At 35.8% G+C, this 16,885-nt stretch overlaps 1 protein-coding gene across 1 annotated transcript; it reads right to left on the reverse strand.

Annotated features, from left to right (window-relative positions):
* Positions 1 to 3,638: 3,638 nt before the first annotated feature.
* LOC128212170 (solute carrier family 23 member 2-like) lies at positions 3,639 to 15,595 on the reverse strand. Its single transcript, XM_052917476.1, has 12 exons — positions 15,541 to 15,595; positions 15,045 to 15,185; positions 10,783 to 10,923; positions 10,179 to 10,290; positions 8,374 to 8,456; positions 7,962 to 8,143; positions 7,192 to 7,312; positions 6,807 to 6,963; positions 6,272 to 6,525; positions 5,820 to 6,093; positions 5,279 to 5,374; positions 3,639 to 4,443 (listed from the first exon to the last, which is right to left on the reverse strand). The coding sequence occupies exons 1-12, from the start codon at positions 15,541 to 15,543 to the stop codon at positions 4,193 to 4,195; spliced, it is 1,815 nt and encodes a 604-aa protein (XP_052773436.1). The 5' UTR covers positions 15,544 to 15,595; the 3' UTR covers positions 3,639 to 4,192.
* Between the last annotated feature and the right edge of the window lie 1,290 nt (positions 15,596 to 16,885).

The raw sequence follows: 16,885 nt of genomic DNA on the forward strand, positions 1-16,885 counted from the left end.
TGATGCGTATATATGTTCTGTCTTTATCTTGTTATTTTGCAAAGCTGTCCACTTACAATTTTGAAACCCGTCAATGATTCCTTTCGATCGTTTATTTAGACTTACGAAAACAATAGATGCTTTGATATTTATGAACGCACAAGGATTGTTGGACGATTATAAGTATCTTCCATGGCCAAGAGTGTAAGATAGGTTCATCCCGAGCCGAGCGCAGGGTGTTTTGCGGAAACGAGGTTTACCGAGTATACGCAATACAACCTGCGCGAGGGTTGGGATGAACCTATCTTACACGAGCGACTATGGTAGATGCTTTTTCTCCCACCTCAGTTAAACAATATTTCGTAAAATGTTTTTTTGCTGGAACTCTTTTGTGCGTAATGAAAATAAATGCGTATGGATATGTGATAATTCGTGGTTGTCATGGATATGCGCGCAGTGATTCAGATTATGTAAATAGTGAAATCGGTCTTTAAATAGTTCTGAAGAGAGCGAAGCATTATTTCTTGAAAAGTGCGTAATAACTTTTTTGTGGTGACATTTGAAGCGAGAAATAATTAATAAGCATTCTAAATATTGCAATAAGACAATGGTTCTATAATGCTACAGACAACAGTATTCAACAAGGGGGGTAATTTACAATGTGATGACCATTAAAAAGGACGTTTTATCTTTGCCCGTGGGCAAGATAAGAATTTCTAGCATGGTTAAATTTTTGGATCTACTTATCTGAGGTGGGAGAAAACAGCCATTCCAATTGTGTTACGAAGGATGGGTCAAATTGATTAAAATCAAGGAGATAAAAAGTCTGGTTGTATGGTGTTTTGCAAAACAGCTTATCACAGGAGTGTCGAGTGTAAGCCATAACATATCACCCTGTGTTCGTATTGTTAAAAGTGTCAGCCCAGAGACTAAGTAAGATAATTGTTAATGTATATCGAAGTAAGAATGTCACAGGTAGAAAGCTTCAAATAGTTGTTGTGTTGCTGTTGGATCTATAATAAGATTTATTATATCACTTACATACAAATCGGTCAAATAACAAGCTGCCGTGTAAATTTTAGGTTATTAGGATAGTAGACCACGTGATGTTCATCTACAGTCAGTTGGTCACGTGACCGCGAAGCGGACTTCTTTCATTTGCTGAAATGCCAGAGGAAAAGCAGAAATTTTGCTTCAGTTTCTTATCAATAGTCCACCAATAACCGACCTCAACAGTCACTCGCCCAGAAAGATCCATCACTTTGCATGATAATGATAATGACAAAGTAAATCGGTCAGTGCGCTTACTCCACCAGCCAATGCTGAAAAATGTGCAGCATTCAACGATAGTTAATTCAATTTCTGTGGTGAATGACTAAATCTCACTTACAACAACAATGAATTGTCTTTTTGGCCGATGCAGCTCTTAACAACCAACACGTTTTTCTTTAATATAAACATAAATACAATATATTAAACATGTGCCGTTTCTTGGCGCGCACACTCGTTATCTTGAACCATAACCTCTGTAGTCTGTGACTTGCAGAATAATTGTTACATCATTATGAATGATCAATGTTAATGCACAATTTTTCCCTGTTTTGAATTGATATTGACGTTTTAAAATGCAATTACTTACGTATTGAATTAAATTGAACAGTTTTGAAACCTATTTTTTTGGCACATTTAAACATGGGGACCTAGTCTGCCGATGCCAACAAGAAAAACAGTTGTTCCCCTTTTTAAATTTTAGTAGATCTGCTCGTGTTTTAATAAACAAAGTAAAATGATTAATAGAAAACAGTTAGTGCCGAGGATGGAGGAAGTTTATCTGGCTTGGCTACATAAATTGTACAGATATAAATTCCTCCGCCTTGTCAGATAAACGTCCTCCATCCACGGCCCTAACCTAATATTTTCTCTATATATGTAGCTCCTTGGCGTTAGTTTTCGATTTGGTATTGCATTGACTTTAAATCCTGCAGCAATCATCGAACAAACGAATAAAAGAAATCAAGAAATGAAAAAAGCCAAAAATTCTGTACAATGAATCGAAATACATTTAGAATAATTGTTAAAAATGTTCATCCCACAACCCCTAAAGGGCTACCTGCAGGCGGCCCGTGCGGGTCAGTATACGAAGTCGACACGCTGCTCACACACAGACACGAATATACACGTGGTCTGCCTTATGTTATGTTATGTTATGTTAAGGCTTAAGACTGATGTAACAAGAACGGACACAAACGATGACGAACGGGCATTTTCAGCTGATGATGTACATGGTTATGATACGCTGGGTGCCGAAGATGCTAGATTCGGTATTGTCGGAATCTCTAGAGACTTTGCTATTTTCTGCTTTAAGGCGTGTGAAATATTTTATGTTTGCTTATATTCTAATGATGCAATCCTTGGCCAAAAAATCAACTTGACGGAGTTTCGTAAAACGATGCATCGCTTAAATTTGGCCAAAGATTGCATTATCATGACGCATGTTAGAACCACTTTAAAGTCACGTGATTCCTCACCTTTGGATTGCTCGAAAATATCTCATGTTCATATGGCATTAACAAAATGCGTCGAACTTATCAAAATCAGGGAGGAGTTGAATACGAGAAGTATACTATTATCAACACCATTTTATGTCAAAAAGGCTACTGGGTTTACATGTCTTAAAGAATACAAAAGCATTATAAAACAAGTTCTTTATATTTCATACGGATACTTTGTAAAGATTTTTTAAGTCCACTAGGTAATAAATTTATTTTAGAATTCAAAGGCGTATGATTTAATTCATTTAAAAAAGCACCGAAATTTACTTTAAAAGTATTCATTACAATTTTACAATAGTGCAAAAGATTTGAAATGAATTGACAGAACACTTTGAACAGTCTCTACGACATGCGGTCTATATTATTATTTCATGTACAAGATATTTTAAAACAATTTCAGAAACACAGAGGTATGAAGACGTGAGGGCAATGCTGCCCATGCCAATGTCCGCCCTATGTTTAGACTTAGGTTCTGAAATGGGACATTTTAGTCCAATAAATGACCATTTCTTAAGTCTGAGATGAACCACAAGCCGTTGGCCACTCTTGTCGAGATCAATTAATCGTTCAAGTTTAAAATACATACATAGGGAACATATAACAATAGCATTTGTAACGCATAAGCTCAATTGAGTAGCCAAAATCATGTTCTAAAGCATCAGCTCAATTGAGTAGCCAAAATCATGTTCTAAAGCATCAGCTCAATTGAGTAGCCAAAATCATGTTCTAAAGCATCAGCTCAATTGAGTAGCCAAAATCATGTTCTAAAGCATCAGCTCAATTGAGTAGCCAAAATCATGTTCTAAAGCATCAGCTCAATTGAGTAGCCAAAATCATGTTCTAAAGCATCAGCTCAATTGAGTAGCCAAAATCATGTTCTAAAGCATTAGCTCACTTGAGTAGCCAAAATCTTGTTCTAAATCATCAGCTCAATTGAGTAGCCAAAATCTTGTTCTAAAGCATCACCTCAATTCAGTAGCCAAAATCATGTTCAAAAGCATTAGCTCAATTCAGTAGCCAAATTAATGTTCTAATGCATCAGCTCAATTTAGTAGCCAAAATCTTGTTCTAAAGCATCAGCTCAATTGAGTAGCCAAAATCTTGTTCTAAATCATCACCTCATTTGAGCAGCCAAAATCTTGTTCTAAAGCATCAGCTCACTTGAGTAGCCAAAATCATGTTCTAAAGCATCAGCTCACTTGAGTAGCCAAAATCATGTTCTAAAGCATCAGCTCACTTGAGTAGCCAAAATCATGTTCTAAAGCTTCAGCTCAATTGAGTAGCCAAAATCATGTTCTAAAGCATCAGCTCAATTGAGTAGCCAAAATCATGCTCTAAAGCATCACCTCAATTCAGTAGCCAAAATCATGTTCAAAAGCATCAGCTCAATTCAGTAGCCAAATTAATGTTCAAAAGCATCAGCTCAATTGAGTAGCCAAAATCATGCTCTAAAGCATCAGCTCAATTGAGTAGCCAAAATCAGAGATACGAGCTCTTGTCTTAAATGACATGTAGAGTATCACAAGCAAACATCGTCACGTTTTATCAACATCAGGGATACTACTTTGATAACATTTGAATGTATATGCATATTGGGGTACGGGGGATTCTCTTGGTGATGGACATTAAAGTGTTCTGGGAAAATCTGAATGGCTAAGATTCTAAAATCGGTGTTCTTTGCCATTTTGTACAACCTCCATTTTTTCGAGATTATAATTTTCCCCTTTTTCTTCTATGTCTTTTTGACCTTTTCCAAATTGTGAGCAAAGGGGTATATATTTCAGGAGACTTGAATTCTTAAGTCGATCTGGTAGGGGAAGGTCGTACACTTCATCTCCCTCAAGATAGTTAGTTGCACAGTCTGTTAATTCAGGGTGCTTCCAGGCCAGAATACCACGTTCTTCTTCGGTACCTGGAAATATGGAAATGCATTACAATAAGCCGAATACCCAGGTTTGCCTATTTGGTATCGATACTGTCCAGCAGTACAAGATGAAAAGACCTTTCAAAAGGACAAATACAATCTGAACAACGAAACTAAACATGCACCATTAAAATCAATATAAATAAATTTTTAGCCAATACAAAAATACGTTTTGTCAGTTCAAAAGTGCACTAATCACGGACGGGTACAGTAACCAGTCGATCTTTAAGTTGATGTTAAAAATCATTTCCAAATATTTAATTTTAACAGTAAACATACTACTAATCTTAACATGAGCATGGCTACTGCATTTGAAAAGGCATTTTTTGACGCTGTTAAAAGGATAAAGCGCAGATTTTGGGTCATGATGCGCTCAACGTGCTTTTCTTCCTTTCAAAAGAAAACAACTATATTCATTGCTGAGCTTAATGATGGCCAATTTGTTCAAATAAAAACAACGTCATTTGGCGTCATTGGGTTGCGCCGCCTTGCTCTACCTCACCTCCCTGCTCAACATCCAACACAATTACTTTTACGCAATAAAATTTGGCATATTCAGCGAACGATTTCTGTGAGTTTTGTATATACTATTTTATTACCACTATTAAATGTGTTATAAGCAGTGTCTACGTTATTTTGTATTGGACCCTCGCATGTCCTAAGTTTCATTTGAATATTTTTTATGATCGTTTTTATGGCCAAAATTGCGCGCCCACGACTTCAACATCGACGACTTTAACTTTACAAAAAATACCATAGAAATACACGAGCTTAGACTAACCTTTTTTAATTAAATATAATTCAATGAGAATAATAAAGCTACCTGGAACGGTGTTGTCAAGGAGACAGGCAAGAAAACCTCCGAAAAAGTTTGGGTTTCCAAGAAGCATCGTTATAATTTGATCGAAACTGTCACTTCCTACAATAATGTATACATTGTTAAGAATGGGTGAATAATCGTCAGGCAAATATTGATAACACAAGTTATTTAATTCGAATGAATGCTTTTTTGCATCTGAATAATAATTGACATAGAAAGTTGTATTTACTTTTAACGTCAATAGAATTAGTCAATGTTTTACATGAGTCATGACGACCTTGATGTTCATTACTGTAAAACCGATGGAAATGGTTACCAGTATATGAAAATTAACTGGAAAAACAAATGTATGTGTTCTTGAACTCGATATATTATGTTATAAAACTCAGTCGGTAATTTTGAACGGTGGTCGTAATTAGGCGTGATTTCAACTTGCACTCAAATGGAAATACAGTATGTTTATTATATTTACCAGCGGATTTGTTTCGAATACTTTAAGATCCTTAATGTGATAAACTCAAAATAAACACTTAAGCACGCATACCAGTTTTAATAGTTTTTGAATTTTTCTCCATCCAAGTCGGTACAAGCAGCCCAACAAACACCGCTGTGCCCATGATGGACAAATTTCGTGTAGATGCAAGGTCGATAACTCTCAGATTTGAAAGGTTCACACCGACAAACACGCCAATCAGTGTGATGGTGCTGCCCCCTAGCACAGGGTACGGGATGCTGATAAACACTGCTGAGACCTTCGCAAGAACTCCAAGCACCATGTAGATAAGGCCCATGATTAGAAATACTTGCCGACTCGCAACCTGTCAAAAAGAGAAAACAAATGTGAAAGTGAGTCTAATGGCCCTTCATCAAATCGAGTTAAAAAATACCGTCTAAAAGGTATTGTATTTACATTTCAATAAAAATGTTAACTGACAGTTTGTTCTGCACTTGATTATTGCGCTTTTAAACATATCATAGATGGTTTGGGTGAATCACCTTTGTCATTCCTATAGCTCCAATATTGCCGCCGTATGTTGTAGTTGCGTGACCAGCTCCAAACGCCCCGGATATAGCACTACACAGTCCCTCTACCGCAATTCCACGGTTCACGCCGTGCTTCGGTGGCGGAGGGACGCGGCACATGGCGGCAGTGGCATAATAGTCTCCTATTGAGTCGAGAATTGACGTCAATGTTGCAATGAGAAAACCAACTGTCACGCTCAGACTGTAAAGTGGTGATCCAAATTGACCTTAAAATGAAAAAAAATGACAACATTAGGAGCTGATTTAAAAATAAATTTGACAAAACATCTAACATTTACAAATATGCGTGCATCACGCTATTTACTTTTCTTAACACTATAAAAAACATATAATTGTTTACATACTTTTATTTAATGTGTACAACATCCGCAGCGGAATTTCGAAAGATGCAGGTCAATAAAGTAAGTGCACTGCACATTGTTCTTTTAAACAAAAGGGCTGGTATGAACTAAAATTCAAAATAAAAAAAACAAAAACTTAAGGTTACCAGGATAGGGCATGTAGAACCAGCCAGTGTCCCTAATGACGTCAGCACGGGCGTCCGTTCTCGCCTTGTAAGAGAGACTATTTGGATCGGAGGAAAATGCACCAGCATACGTCATTATCCCGCATACTGACCAACCAATCAGAATTGAGATCAGAATCTGAAAACATAAAATATGACAGTGTATTCAATTTCCTTAGTATATGTTTTCTTTGTTTACATTCGGTGCCTAGAACGCACCTTACTAATGACTTTCAATTAGGATTACCTTTTTTTAAAACAGTTAAACATTAACCACGAGTTGTATTAAAGTAAGCATTGATGGCGTATAACAGTTCTAGACTGCATACTTTTTTATGTTATAAAAACTAATAAACATGCCACATACTGAGAACATTTGATGCAATGGATATCTAACCACCCGGAATCCCTTCTTTGGTGTCCACACTGGGATCGGCATTGGGCGATGACCGAGATACAGGGACAATATCAGACTCACCACCCACACCCTATAAATGAAAAGACACAAGACTGTGATCTTTAAATGCAATACTTTACAACAAAACGGCTGATACAACTTCTTAAATAGTAATGTTTATGGGATATGCATTTAAGAAAAGTTATCTTACAGTTATGACCTTCATCACATGTTTGTTCGAACGTTGAGCAACTAGCCCCAGTGCTATTAAACAAGACGTCGGAAGATTTTATTGCGGGCCTTATCCTTGTAGTTGTACTTGTTATTCATTATTTTGATTTACCAGATCCTTAGTATTTTTTGGAAATGCTAACCAAATGCCATTCTTTTTGCTATTATCCATTGACAAAACATGAATTTAATGGGTATAAACTGATATTATGAAATTGATAAGTTCATCGGTTTCATTCCGAGATTTATTTATTTATAATATTAAAGACAATTATTGTTGACCTATATTTGATTGAATATTTGGTAAGCATGTGAATTACGGCTTGGAAAAGGGTATCCCTTTTAGATTTATCATGAAATCCTGTATCGATCGTCGTCTTAAGGTAACTGTGACTTGTGTTGTGATATTGTTTGTCTCGGTCAGTGTAAGCTAGACATTGATTTAGGGGCTTCTAACCAACCCCATAGACAAGTCCCTGTAGATTCCCGTGTATCACTCACATACGTACAATGCCGAAATGCCCCAATGTGACTCTGTATATTTCATCACGGGCTTGACAATGTAGATACCGATCAGAAGGATGGTGGGAACGATAGTGATTGGCCCAATAAACCTCAACAACACGCCCACAAGTCCTGTCGCACCAATCAGGGCGTGTAATAGTCCCGCCAAAATAAGAGGCCCCATCATCTATTTAAAAAACAACAACAAAAGAAACTTTGATTAGACAAAAATAATTCATAATTCTATAGTAATTCGTTCCTTAAACATCGCGAGAAAGGACAATTCTACCAATAAATTACAATTCTCTTTTATACATGTAGATACATGATCGTTGTTTTTGACAAATATTACTAATTATTATCCTAATTTAACAGAACAGTTATTAATGTGGTATTTATCTTGTCAGGGCACTTTACCTCACGGACTCGGACTTCAATCAGTTGTTCCTGCAATGCAGACTCAGTTGTCATGTTCATATCTGCGCTGCTGTTGATACCATCTATAATCCAATAATATGAAACTCTACCAACTGTCTGAACATCCATTTACTGACTTCATAAATCTAATGAATGTTTTTTAACGAAAGTAGAAAACCCTTAGTATACTGATATTCGAATGAGCATAGGGGCATTATACAATAAAAGTAAGTACCAGAAACTGTTGTCAACGCTAGACCTTGGTTATTTTACAGTCGAATAGATTTTATAATCCAAAAAATATTAAAGCCAATGTTATGGGCCTTTTTCTACATGTGCGCAAGGTTACAGTGTTGACTATCGCTTTCAACTATTTTCTTCGAAAAATAAACCAGCTTAAAAAGTATCGCTGATATTTTCCAGATGGTTTATTAATTGACATACTTATATGCAATAATGTATACAAAACTGCTTAGGTTTACTGAAACAGCAATGTTTACCAAGCGGGATTCACTATGTCAAACAATTGAAAAATTTATGGTACGTACTGTTCATGCATGCAACCTTAATTAAATTTTATTGTACTCTAGCTGAATGTTCCCTCATAATTGTATGGTTTAATGACCAATTTATCCAATGCAAGTGTCGTTTTATATAATGAATCATCCCGCACATGACACAAGTTCAGATACATTAATATGATGCTTTGTTAAAATTCGCTGTTTTATACAAAGCATGTCTTGTTCATAACTCGACATGACATTTCATCAAAACATCTATTAATCATTAGTAAATAATGTAGCTTTTACATTTATAAGCCGTAGTGTTGTACAAAAAAGTATAAACTCACTATTTAAAATATTTAACGGCATTCCTTAAAATTAACCTGTCTATCAGTTTATGAAGTTTGCAAATACTGCTTATATTTATAAAATCAAACTAAATAAAATTTACTCATTCTAAAGCATTTGAACTCCCCCGCTTTGAAACTGGGTTGTTGCGAAGTCAGTGTAACGGAATTGTAATGAGCATTCAACAGATTAATTGTCTTCACTTTGCTTAACATCATTAATGTGTCACAAGTTTGTGTGAAGCGATCTCCCCCTCCGGTCCGTCCTTTACGATACTCTGCACATACTCACATACTACATCATCTGTGATTAACTCAAATGAGTATGAAGAGTTCAAACACACAACTTATTTAACTGGTCATTGATGAAATTGTAAAGGGCCATCAAAATGAATTTAGCAGAAGATCATCCCTTCTTGATCACCCGAACATGATATTAAATTATGACTGAAAGTTTGAAAAAAAACTCCAAATGATCGACACACAAGACTTCTTAACCATATTCCATAGAAAAATAGCAGAAACATAAAGCCATAAATCGACACAGCACAAAACTCTTTCTTTGCACAGGAGGTTTGATCATGTGTTCGAGCAACTCCGTAAACAATGACTGTGACACATTGTTTGGATGGGATGAGAGGGGGAGCATACAACACATTGTGATCAGCATCAAAATCCCATTTTGGGATATATTTGTCCCTTGATGAACCCGCTACCCTTGCCTAATTAAATTACTTCGAGTAGAACGATAACACGCGAGAATGACAAATGCTTGATTTTGTTTGTAAACGCCCCCGCCAGAACGACAAATACATAATTTGTCATATTTAACGTCCATCATTTGTCGTGCTGGCGTTTCGGCGGAAGTAATACATATGTAACTAAATATTTATTCATTTATTCTAGATAGTGACGTATGTTTCCCACCAATACAAAATACAGCAAAAAAACGTACAAAACTGGTGGTAGTCACATCTTGCCGAGTCCATTTTGTTTAGGGCAATAAGAGGGACAGCGTATGAACTCGAGGGTCCCTGATATAAGGGCAAGCGGATTCCGATGGTCACCTACATGAACGGTACATCACACATTAATAGCGATATAAATGAGTAGGGAACGTCAATAAGCTAATTATAAATAGCCAAGAGCTGTTTTTAATAAGCACCTTAAGATAGGGTAAATCTCAGAGTTGACACTGGACTGTAAAATGGACATGTCATTACACTGAATAACCGATCTATGAAAAGGAAACATATTGAGCATAGGTCTAGAGTTATCTATTATGCATTCAACGAAACTCTTTTTGCAATGGTACAAGTAATTGAGAAGTAGTGTGAAAAGTGTTTAAAAGTTTAAATACCTCACTGGTAAAACTAAAGAAAATTTGAAGAAAAAAAAACATATTTTTAAAACAAGCGTGTTCAGAAGCTTCAGTTTTGAAGTGTAAAGCATTTGACCCAGTTAGTTAAATAGTGTCAACCTTAAGCGCGATGATCAAGATTGCATATCATATCTTTGAAAAAAATAAAATAATTTGATAGTTGCAAAAAGTCGCTCACCTGTAGAACAGTTGTAAACCCGGAAAGGAACAAGGTCGTTGAAGCGAGCTTCCGAATGAAAATTCCGCTGTTCAAGGCACAAGCGGCCTCTGCCACCAGTAACGGAAGAATAATGCATCCGGCCAGAGAACTAAGGGCTTGCTGTTTGAAAAAGGAAACAGTTATTTAATGGAAAACAGAACGACAGAACAACGCTGGGGCGACAGTTCGAGAATGAAAAATCTGTAGTTTTGCGGGCAAACTGTCTCGGCCTTTACATGCGAGTTGCCCAAAACATCAACGGGTGGTTGGTTAATGATGAATCGGAACTCTTTTGTTAAAGTCAGTCTTGCCATCAAGCCTGTATTGCAGTAGGTGCACGGTACATCATACAACTGAACGCAAGAACATAAGTATCGCCCTGCGCATGCGCAAGAACTTTGGAATCCCACTGTTTTTTCTATTTATATAACCGTTAACTCTCGGGGGCCGATAGTTAAGAAGAGACATTGAAAATGACACGAAAAACTCATTTCTAGGTCGATTTGAACCAAAAAAATTTTGGATTCGTCAGTCAGGAATGCTTATCAACACATAGATGATTTTTTTTTTTTCATGGCTAATTTGCCCGATTTGCGGACTGTCGCTTTAAACCCAAAGTAGAGCCAACGGAAAAGCCTCCGCATACACAAGGGAAGAAGTATGCATCTGGCCAGTGAACTAAGGGTTTGATATACGATCTCAAAGAATAGTTGTTTCAAGGCCAACTTTAACAATGGTTTCAACGCCAAATGTAGAAAACAAGGGCGAACGCTTCCTTGGCGACAATTTCCAAATTCAAAGAACAGATATTTAATGTGAAATATGGGCACAATTATTTCGTCATTATCGGAATGAGACACCGCAATTTTACTAAGCCCTAGGAACAGCCGAAGAATAATTGCACCCGGCTGTTGAACAACGGCTGGCTTGCGTGTTATTTTACGTGTTTGTCTGACAATGATGCACCCCCCCCCCCCGGATCCGATACTGAGAAAGCAGTATGAACTTAACATGTGCATATTGTCTTATTTAGATATCAAATGTGGTTTAAGTATTGCTGAGGTCGATAAAGTGTTTACAAAAATAATCGTAATGCCGTTGAGGAGGTATGTGCCAAGTTTTTTTTTTTTTTCAAGTTTTAAACAATCAGTAATTTTGTCAACAAAAACAGTTATGTTGTGTTTTTTTCATCCCAAACAAAGAACCAGGAATCCTGGACGCACCTGAAATTACTGCCCTTGATCTCATTAGTGTCTCTCGAAGCTCGCTAATCAAAACGGTTCATTCCTGTATTTTTCCTACATTATTCATTAAAAACAATATTTAATTGGTCTACAACCTAAGTCATTTGTCTTAACATCCAGGTCATAACTGAGCTTAAACAGCTCTGATGCCGAAAAATATTGAAGTATTCAAACTGTTCTTTGGCTAGAACAGCCCAAAAACACGGTGTCGTTGAAACAAGCTATCGGATTAAAGCGACAGTCCGCAAATCGGGCAAATTAGCCATGAAAAAAAAATAAATTCATCTATGTGTTGATAAGCATTCCTGACTGACGAATCCAAAAAAAATTTGGTTCAAATCGACCTAGAAATGAGTTTTTCGTGTCATTTTCAATATCTCTTCTTAACTATCGGCCCCCGAGAGTTAACGGTTATATAAATAGAAAAAACAGTGGGATTCCAAAGTTCTTGCGCATGCGCAGGGCGATACTATTTCCCGGTCTCTCCTCGTAAAATCCGGTCTCATCCGGTCTCATAATTCTCGGTTCATAACTTGATTGTGTTGCTGATGTTTATAACACGATTTTGACAATCTTATTTGTTTTTATATGTAACAAAATGGTATAAAATATATAAACATTATGTCTTAATTTATGCAATTTGTTATAGGTATACACTATTTATGCAATTCGTGTTAAAGGTGTAGAGAAAGATGCGATGCAGTACAAATGCTCATGTTTTTTGCATAAAAGATTGAGGACGGCTAGAGTATGAAGTAACTTAGAATTGCACCTTTTAAATTATGTTATGTTATGTTATTGTTCTTCCTTTTATGTTTACCCCCCCCCCCCGACATAAAATTGTTTAAGCATAAATGATTACAATTGAAAAAGTCCATGTTTGCATATCCGACTCATATCTGATTTACATGTAGTCAAGCATTGCTATTTTTTGTATTACTATTATCAATAGTATACTTATAACTGAATTTAATATGAAAAAAACACACACTCAATGTGTTTGTTATTCATGACATTAATTTCAGTACATGTGCATATTTCATGTTTTTATCTTGGCCTAAATTTATTTTATGTTTTATTGATATAAAATTTGAAATAAATAGTGACATAATTATCATCAAATATCTAATGTTTTAATCAACTGTAATCTTTTGTAATCCTATTACCCCCCGCGGTCATTAACACCTTTTTGATCACGCCCGATAGCTACTATAAAACAGAGACCGGAGGAGACCGGGACCGGATGAGACCGGGACCGGGAAATAGTATCGCCCCCAAGAGTAGTCGAAAAAACCGTAGACCTACTTTCTCTTTTGCCGTCTAAAAATAGCAACTTTCGGCAATTTTCAATTTGTTAAATCTAAGTTATTAAAGCGATTTTTTTAAATATAATTGCGGTTCAGTCGGTCTGAAACAATGTGGAACTTATTAAAAACTTTTGAAATACGGTTACTTTTGCGGACTGTCGCTTTAAGACACACACACGAATCATAAATTACAGGCAACTAAAGAATAGTGCATCGATCTGGTCGTTTAATATGACATCATTGCAAGGCCGTAACGTGAATAGCTAACTTTAATATCAAGCCTCATCCCATCTACGTTTCATTGGCTTCGAGCAAAACTTGTCGTTTCAATGTGCGAAGAAAGTGCTTTTGTCATATAGCATTGTTTAACCACGCTTAAAATCATAATGTTAAATAATAACATGCCTTTGTGTAAAATATGAATTCTTCCTCCACGTATCGGTTAGAGTTCATTTGGATGATCAACAGAAAATGGAGCGGGCAAGTGAGGACACATTAAGCCGAGAAAGCTCGCACATTTCTACGGATCGCCTAAATGAACTTATGTTGTGTTCACATTAAGTTGACCCACTAGCTCCGCCCTTAGTGTTGTCACCCGGTATTTTGATGCGTAAAATAAACCGCTTATGCTTAAGGTTTCAATAAATGTCAGATTGGTAAATTGGCGCGGCTTTGTGAATATTTTATAGAGGCAAATAAAATGGATAGATGTTGTACAAAAATGGAAAAGCATCGAAACGCTTTTAACACTTCTCGTTAAAAAATGAACAAATGGTTGATATTAAGGTTATAAGAATAACGTAGGTATGTTTGCATAATACAGAACTTTACTGGGATGACCTCGTTAAGGCTTTTTATGCATAATGATCAGCAAAAGATTGCATATTTTGATACTGAATTTGCTTGTTTGGTTGCACATTCTAAAGGGCATGTTAAAGAAATAAAAGCAAATGAGATTTGTATATGCTACAGAAATATTTTAATTGTGCACTGAATTGATGTGAATACGATGTGATAGCTGATTACTCATCTATTTCTGATTTAGGTTCATGACGTTAGGTTCAACTGCCTCTAGACAGCGGCATCCGTAACTGTCAATCATACTTACTTTGCGCATGCGCATAAAGATCTTTGAAATATAGACGACTTTACCAAATCATGTAGATCGACAAAATTCTCTCAATAAAAATATATGTCTGTATTCACCGTCAAGTCTGCTCTACATGATATGGAGCTGTAGTAAATAGAGTAAATTCTCGACTGTCATTGATCCACATCACAAGCAGCAGTTACGTTGACAGGACCCACCCTATGGCCACCCGCCTCTAAAAAAAATAGTAAAAACAAATTTCAAGACCAAAAAAGATTGGAACATGATCATTTATCATAAAAACAAAAATATCACCCAAAAATTCCACTAATTTTTTTCCAATATTTACTATTAATAGTAGTAAGTATTGGGGAAACAAATAGTAGAAATTTGGTTGATATTTATGTTTTTATGATAAATGATCATGTTCCAATCATTTTTGGTCTTGATTTTCCCCCAATATTTACTATTAATAGTATTTTTAGAGGGGTGGCCATAGGGTGGGTCCTGTCAACGTAACTGATGCCTGTGATCCACATATATTTGAAAACACCAAACCTGAAAATAATATTGAATTGAAATATGTATTGATGCAATTACCTGCGTTGCAAAGAACATTGTCAGGTATATTGGCGGGGAGTCCCCAATGCCGTATATAATGGTTGACTGGACGTCATACTCGATGGTAATGTCGGGTTCAAGTTCTTCTTTGGTCTTCTCGTCTTTTTCAGATGTTTCTGCCTTTATGTTAAAATATATGCTTAAATTGAATTTTGTTAAACGAAAAACGGTTTATTATAATTATCATAAAAATAATTCCTATCTGAAGTATATTTTTAAAGACGTAAATATTTCGCAAAGTATTGAAAAACAAAAATAGTGAGCTTAACTTATTTGTTTTAGTTTCGAGAATGGGTGCCAGGAATTCAACATATGTACAGTTGCACATGATATTTTTTTGCAAAAGGTAACTTTTAATCAATTTATAAAGACCTACTGTAGTTCTTAAATCATATAATGAAACAAAATGCTCCAGGAATGTACGCCAAAGGTTAAGAACTTACGAAAAATACAAAGTTTACATAACAGTACTTACCATATTGTTTATCCAAACAGCACTGCAGGTTTACAAAACCACTGTTGAACTTAATGCGGATACAACCAACGAAGAAATGACAACAAATACTCACGGTCCTTAATTGAAAGGTTAATTGGCAACTGTGTAAATGCAGTAATTGTTGTTATAAATGCATTTATTTTTATGTTTCTTTTATGTATATATAAAACAACATTTAGAAAAACGGTATAACCTTGACCTTCACTCATATACAGTTTCGCCGTCCATTTTAAATAAAAACATATTATATAAAGCAGGCGGCCGTGTTGTACACGTGTTCTTGTTAAAGCTTAATTTGAATGATGTACCATTTAGTTTATAGCATGATATGGTATGTCTCACCCAGTGCGGATTTGCATTTGGTAATATAAGTGCGCTATATCAAATACCAGGAACATTCAACTGCTTTTAAACGCAATTGATGTAGCCTAGACACGTATTCACAAACGTTTTGGGCCCGACCTTGAACCTCAGACTCCGAAACGTTATAAATAGTATTAATATTAAAATTCGTTTTACATTAGAAGCTGAAATTATAATATAATATAATATAACTTACAACAAACAAAGAAATGTTTTGTTTCCGATTTTCCTCTAAATAAACTGCTTAAATGAAAAAAACTATACATCAATATTATCTTGTTATATGCATAAAGTAACTTTGTCCAGGTGTGAAAATACTTTCCTTCTCGATTATTGATTTGAAAAAAAAAATCAAATTTCGGTTACAGCCGATTAATCTTTTGTTGCAAAAACTCAGTCGGGTCGGCGAGTGTCAAAATGTACCAAAAACAACAGCAAAGCATTTTATAAAACAAAATTGCATTTGTTTGCATCACCTGAGTTTAATAGAGATATTAGTGAAATCATGCCTACCACAGATATATCAAATTAATATATATTAAATGCTGGTACAGTCCGATTTTAAGCATTGAGCACTGAACGTATATTTGTATTTACAAATATTTAGGGGTTTATCCATATAATTGGCAGTTTGCCTATTGCTGTCATCGCTCATTATAATGATACTGATGATAGATCTAATAAACACATGGTGACATGGTCCTGGCTTTCTTATCATAGTTTACAATGATTGCGAGTCCGAAACGCATTTTCTCAATCTTTCAATGTCATAATTACAATACATGCATGTAGACATCTCACAAAATGTTTGTAAAAGTCGTACAAAAGTAACAGTTATTTTCCATCACGGACCTATAAACCAGATTTGAGACCATTTGTAGTTCTAATAAGTAGCGCTAAGTTGTTGCGATCAAAGTTTAGTGAACTGTAATTGATGGCAGCGTTCAAAGGCTTAGACGCA

The sequence above is a fragment of the Mya arenaria genome, chromosome 12, assembly GCF_026914265.1.
Source record: "Mya arenaria isolate MELC-2E11 chromosome 12, ASM2691426v1".
Taxonomy (NCBI): Eukaryota; Metazoa; Mollusca; class Bivalvia; order Myida; family Myidae; genus Mya; species Mya arenaria.

Excerpts from the sequence above, each read along its gene's own strand:
- LOC128212170 (XM_052917476.1), bottom strand. Across the intron at positions 10,924-15,044 it reads CAATGTTCTTTGCAACGCAG|CAAGCCCTTAGTTCTCTGGC; the intron begins GTAATTGCATCA and ends TTTTTCAAACAG. Across the intron at positions 5,375-5,819 it reads TTCAAAAACTATTAAAACTG|GAAGTGACAGTTTCGATCAA; the intron begins GTATGCGTGCTT and ends ACATTATTGTAG.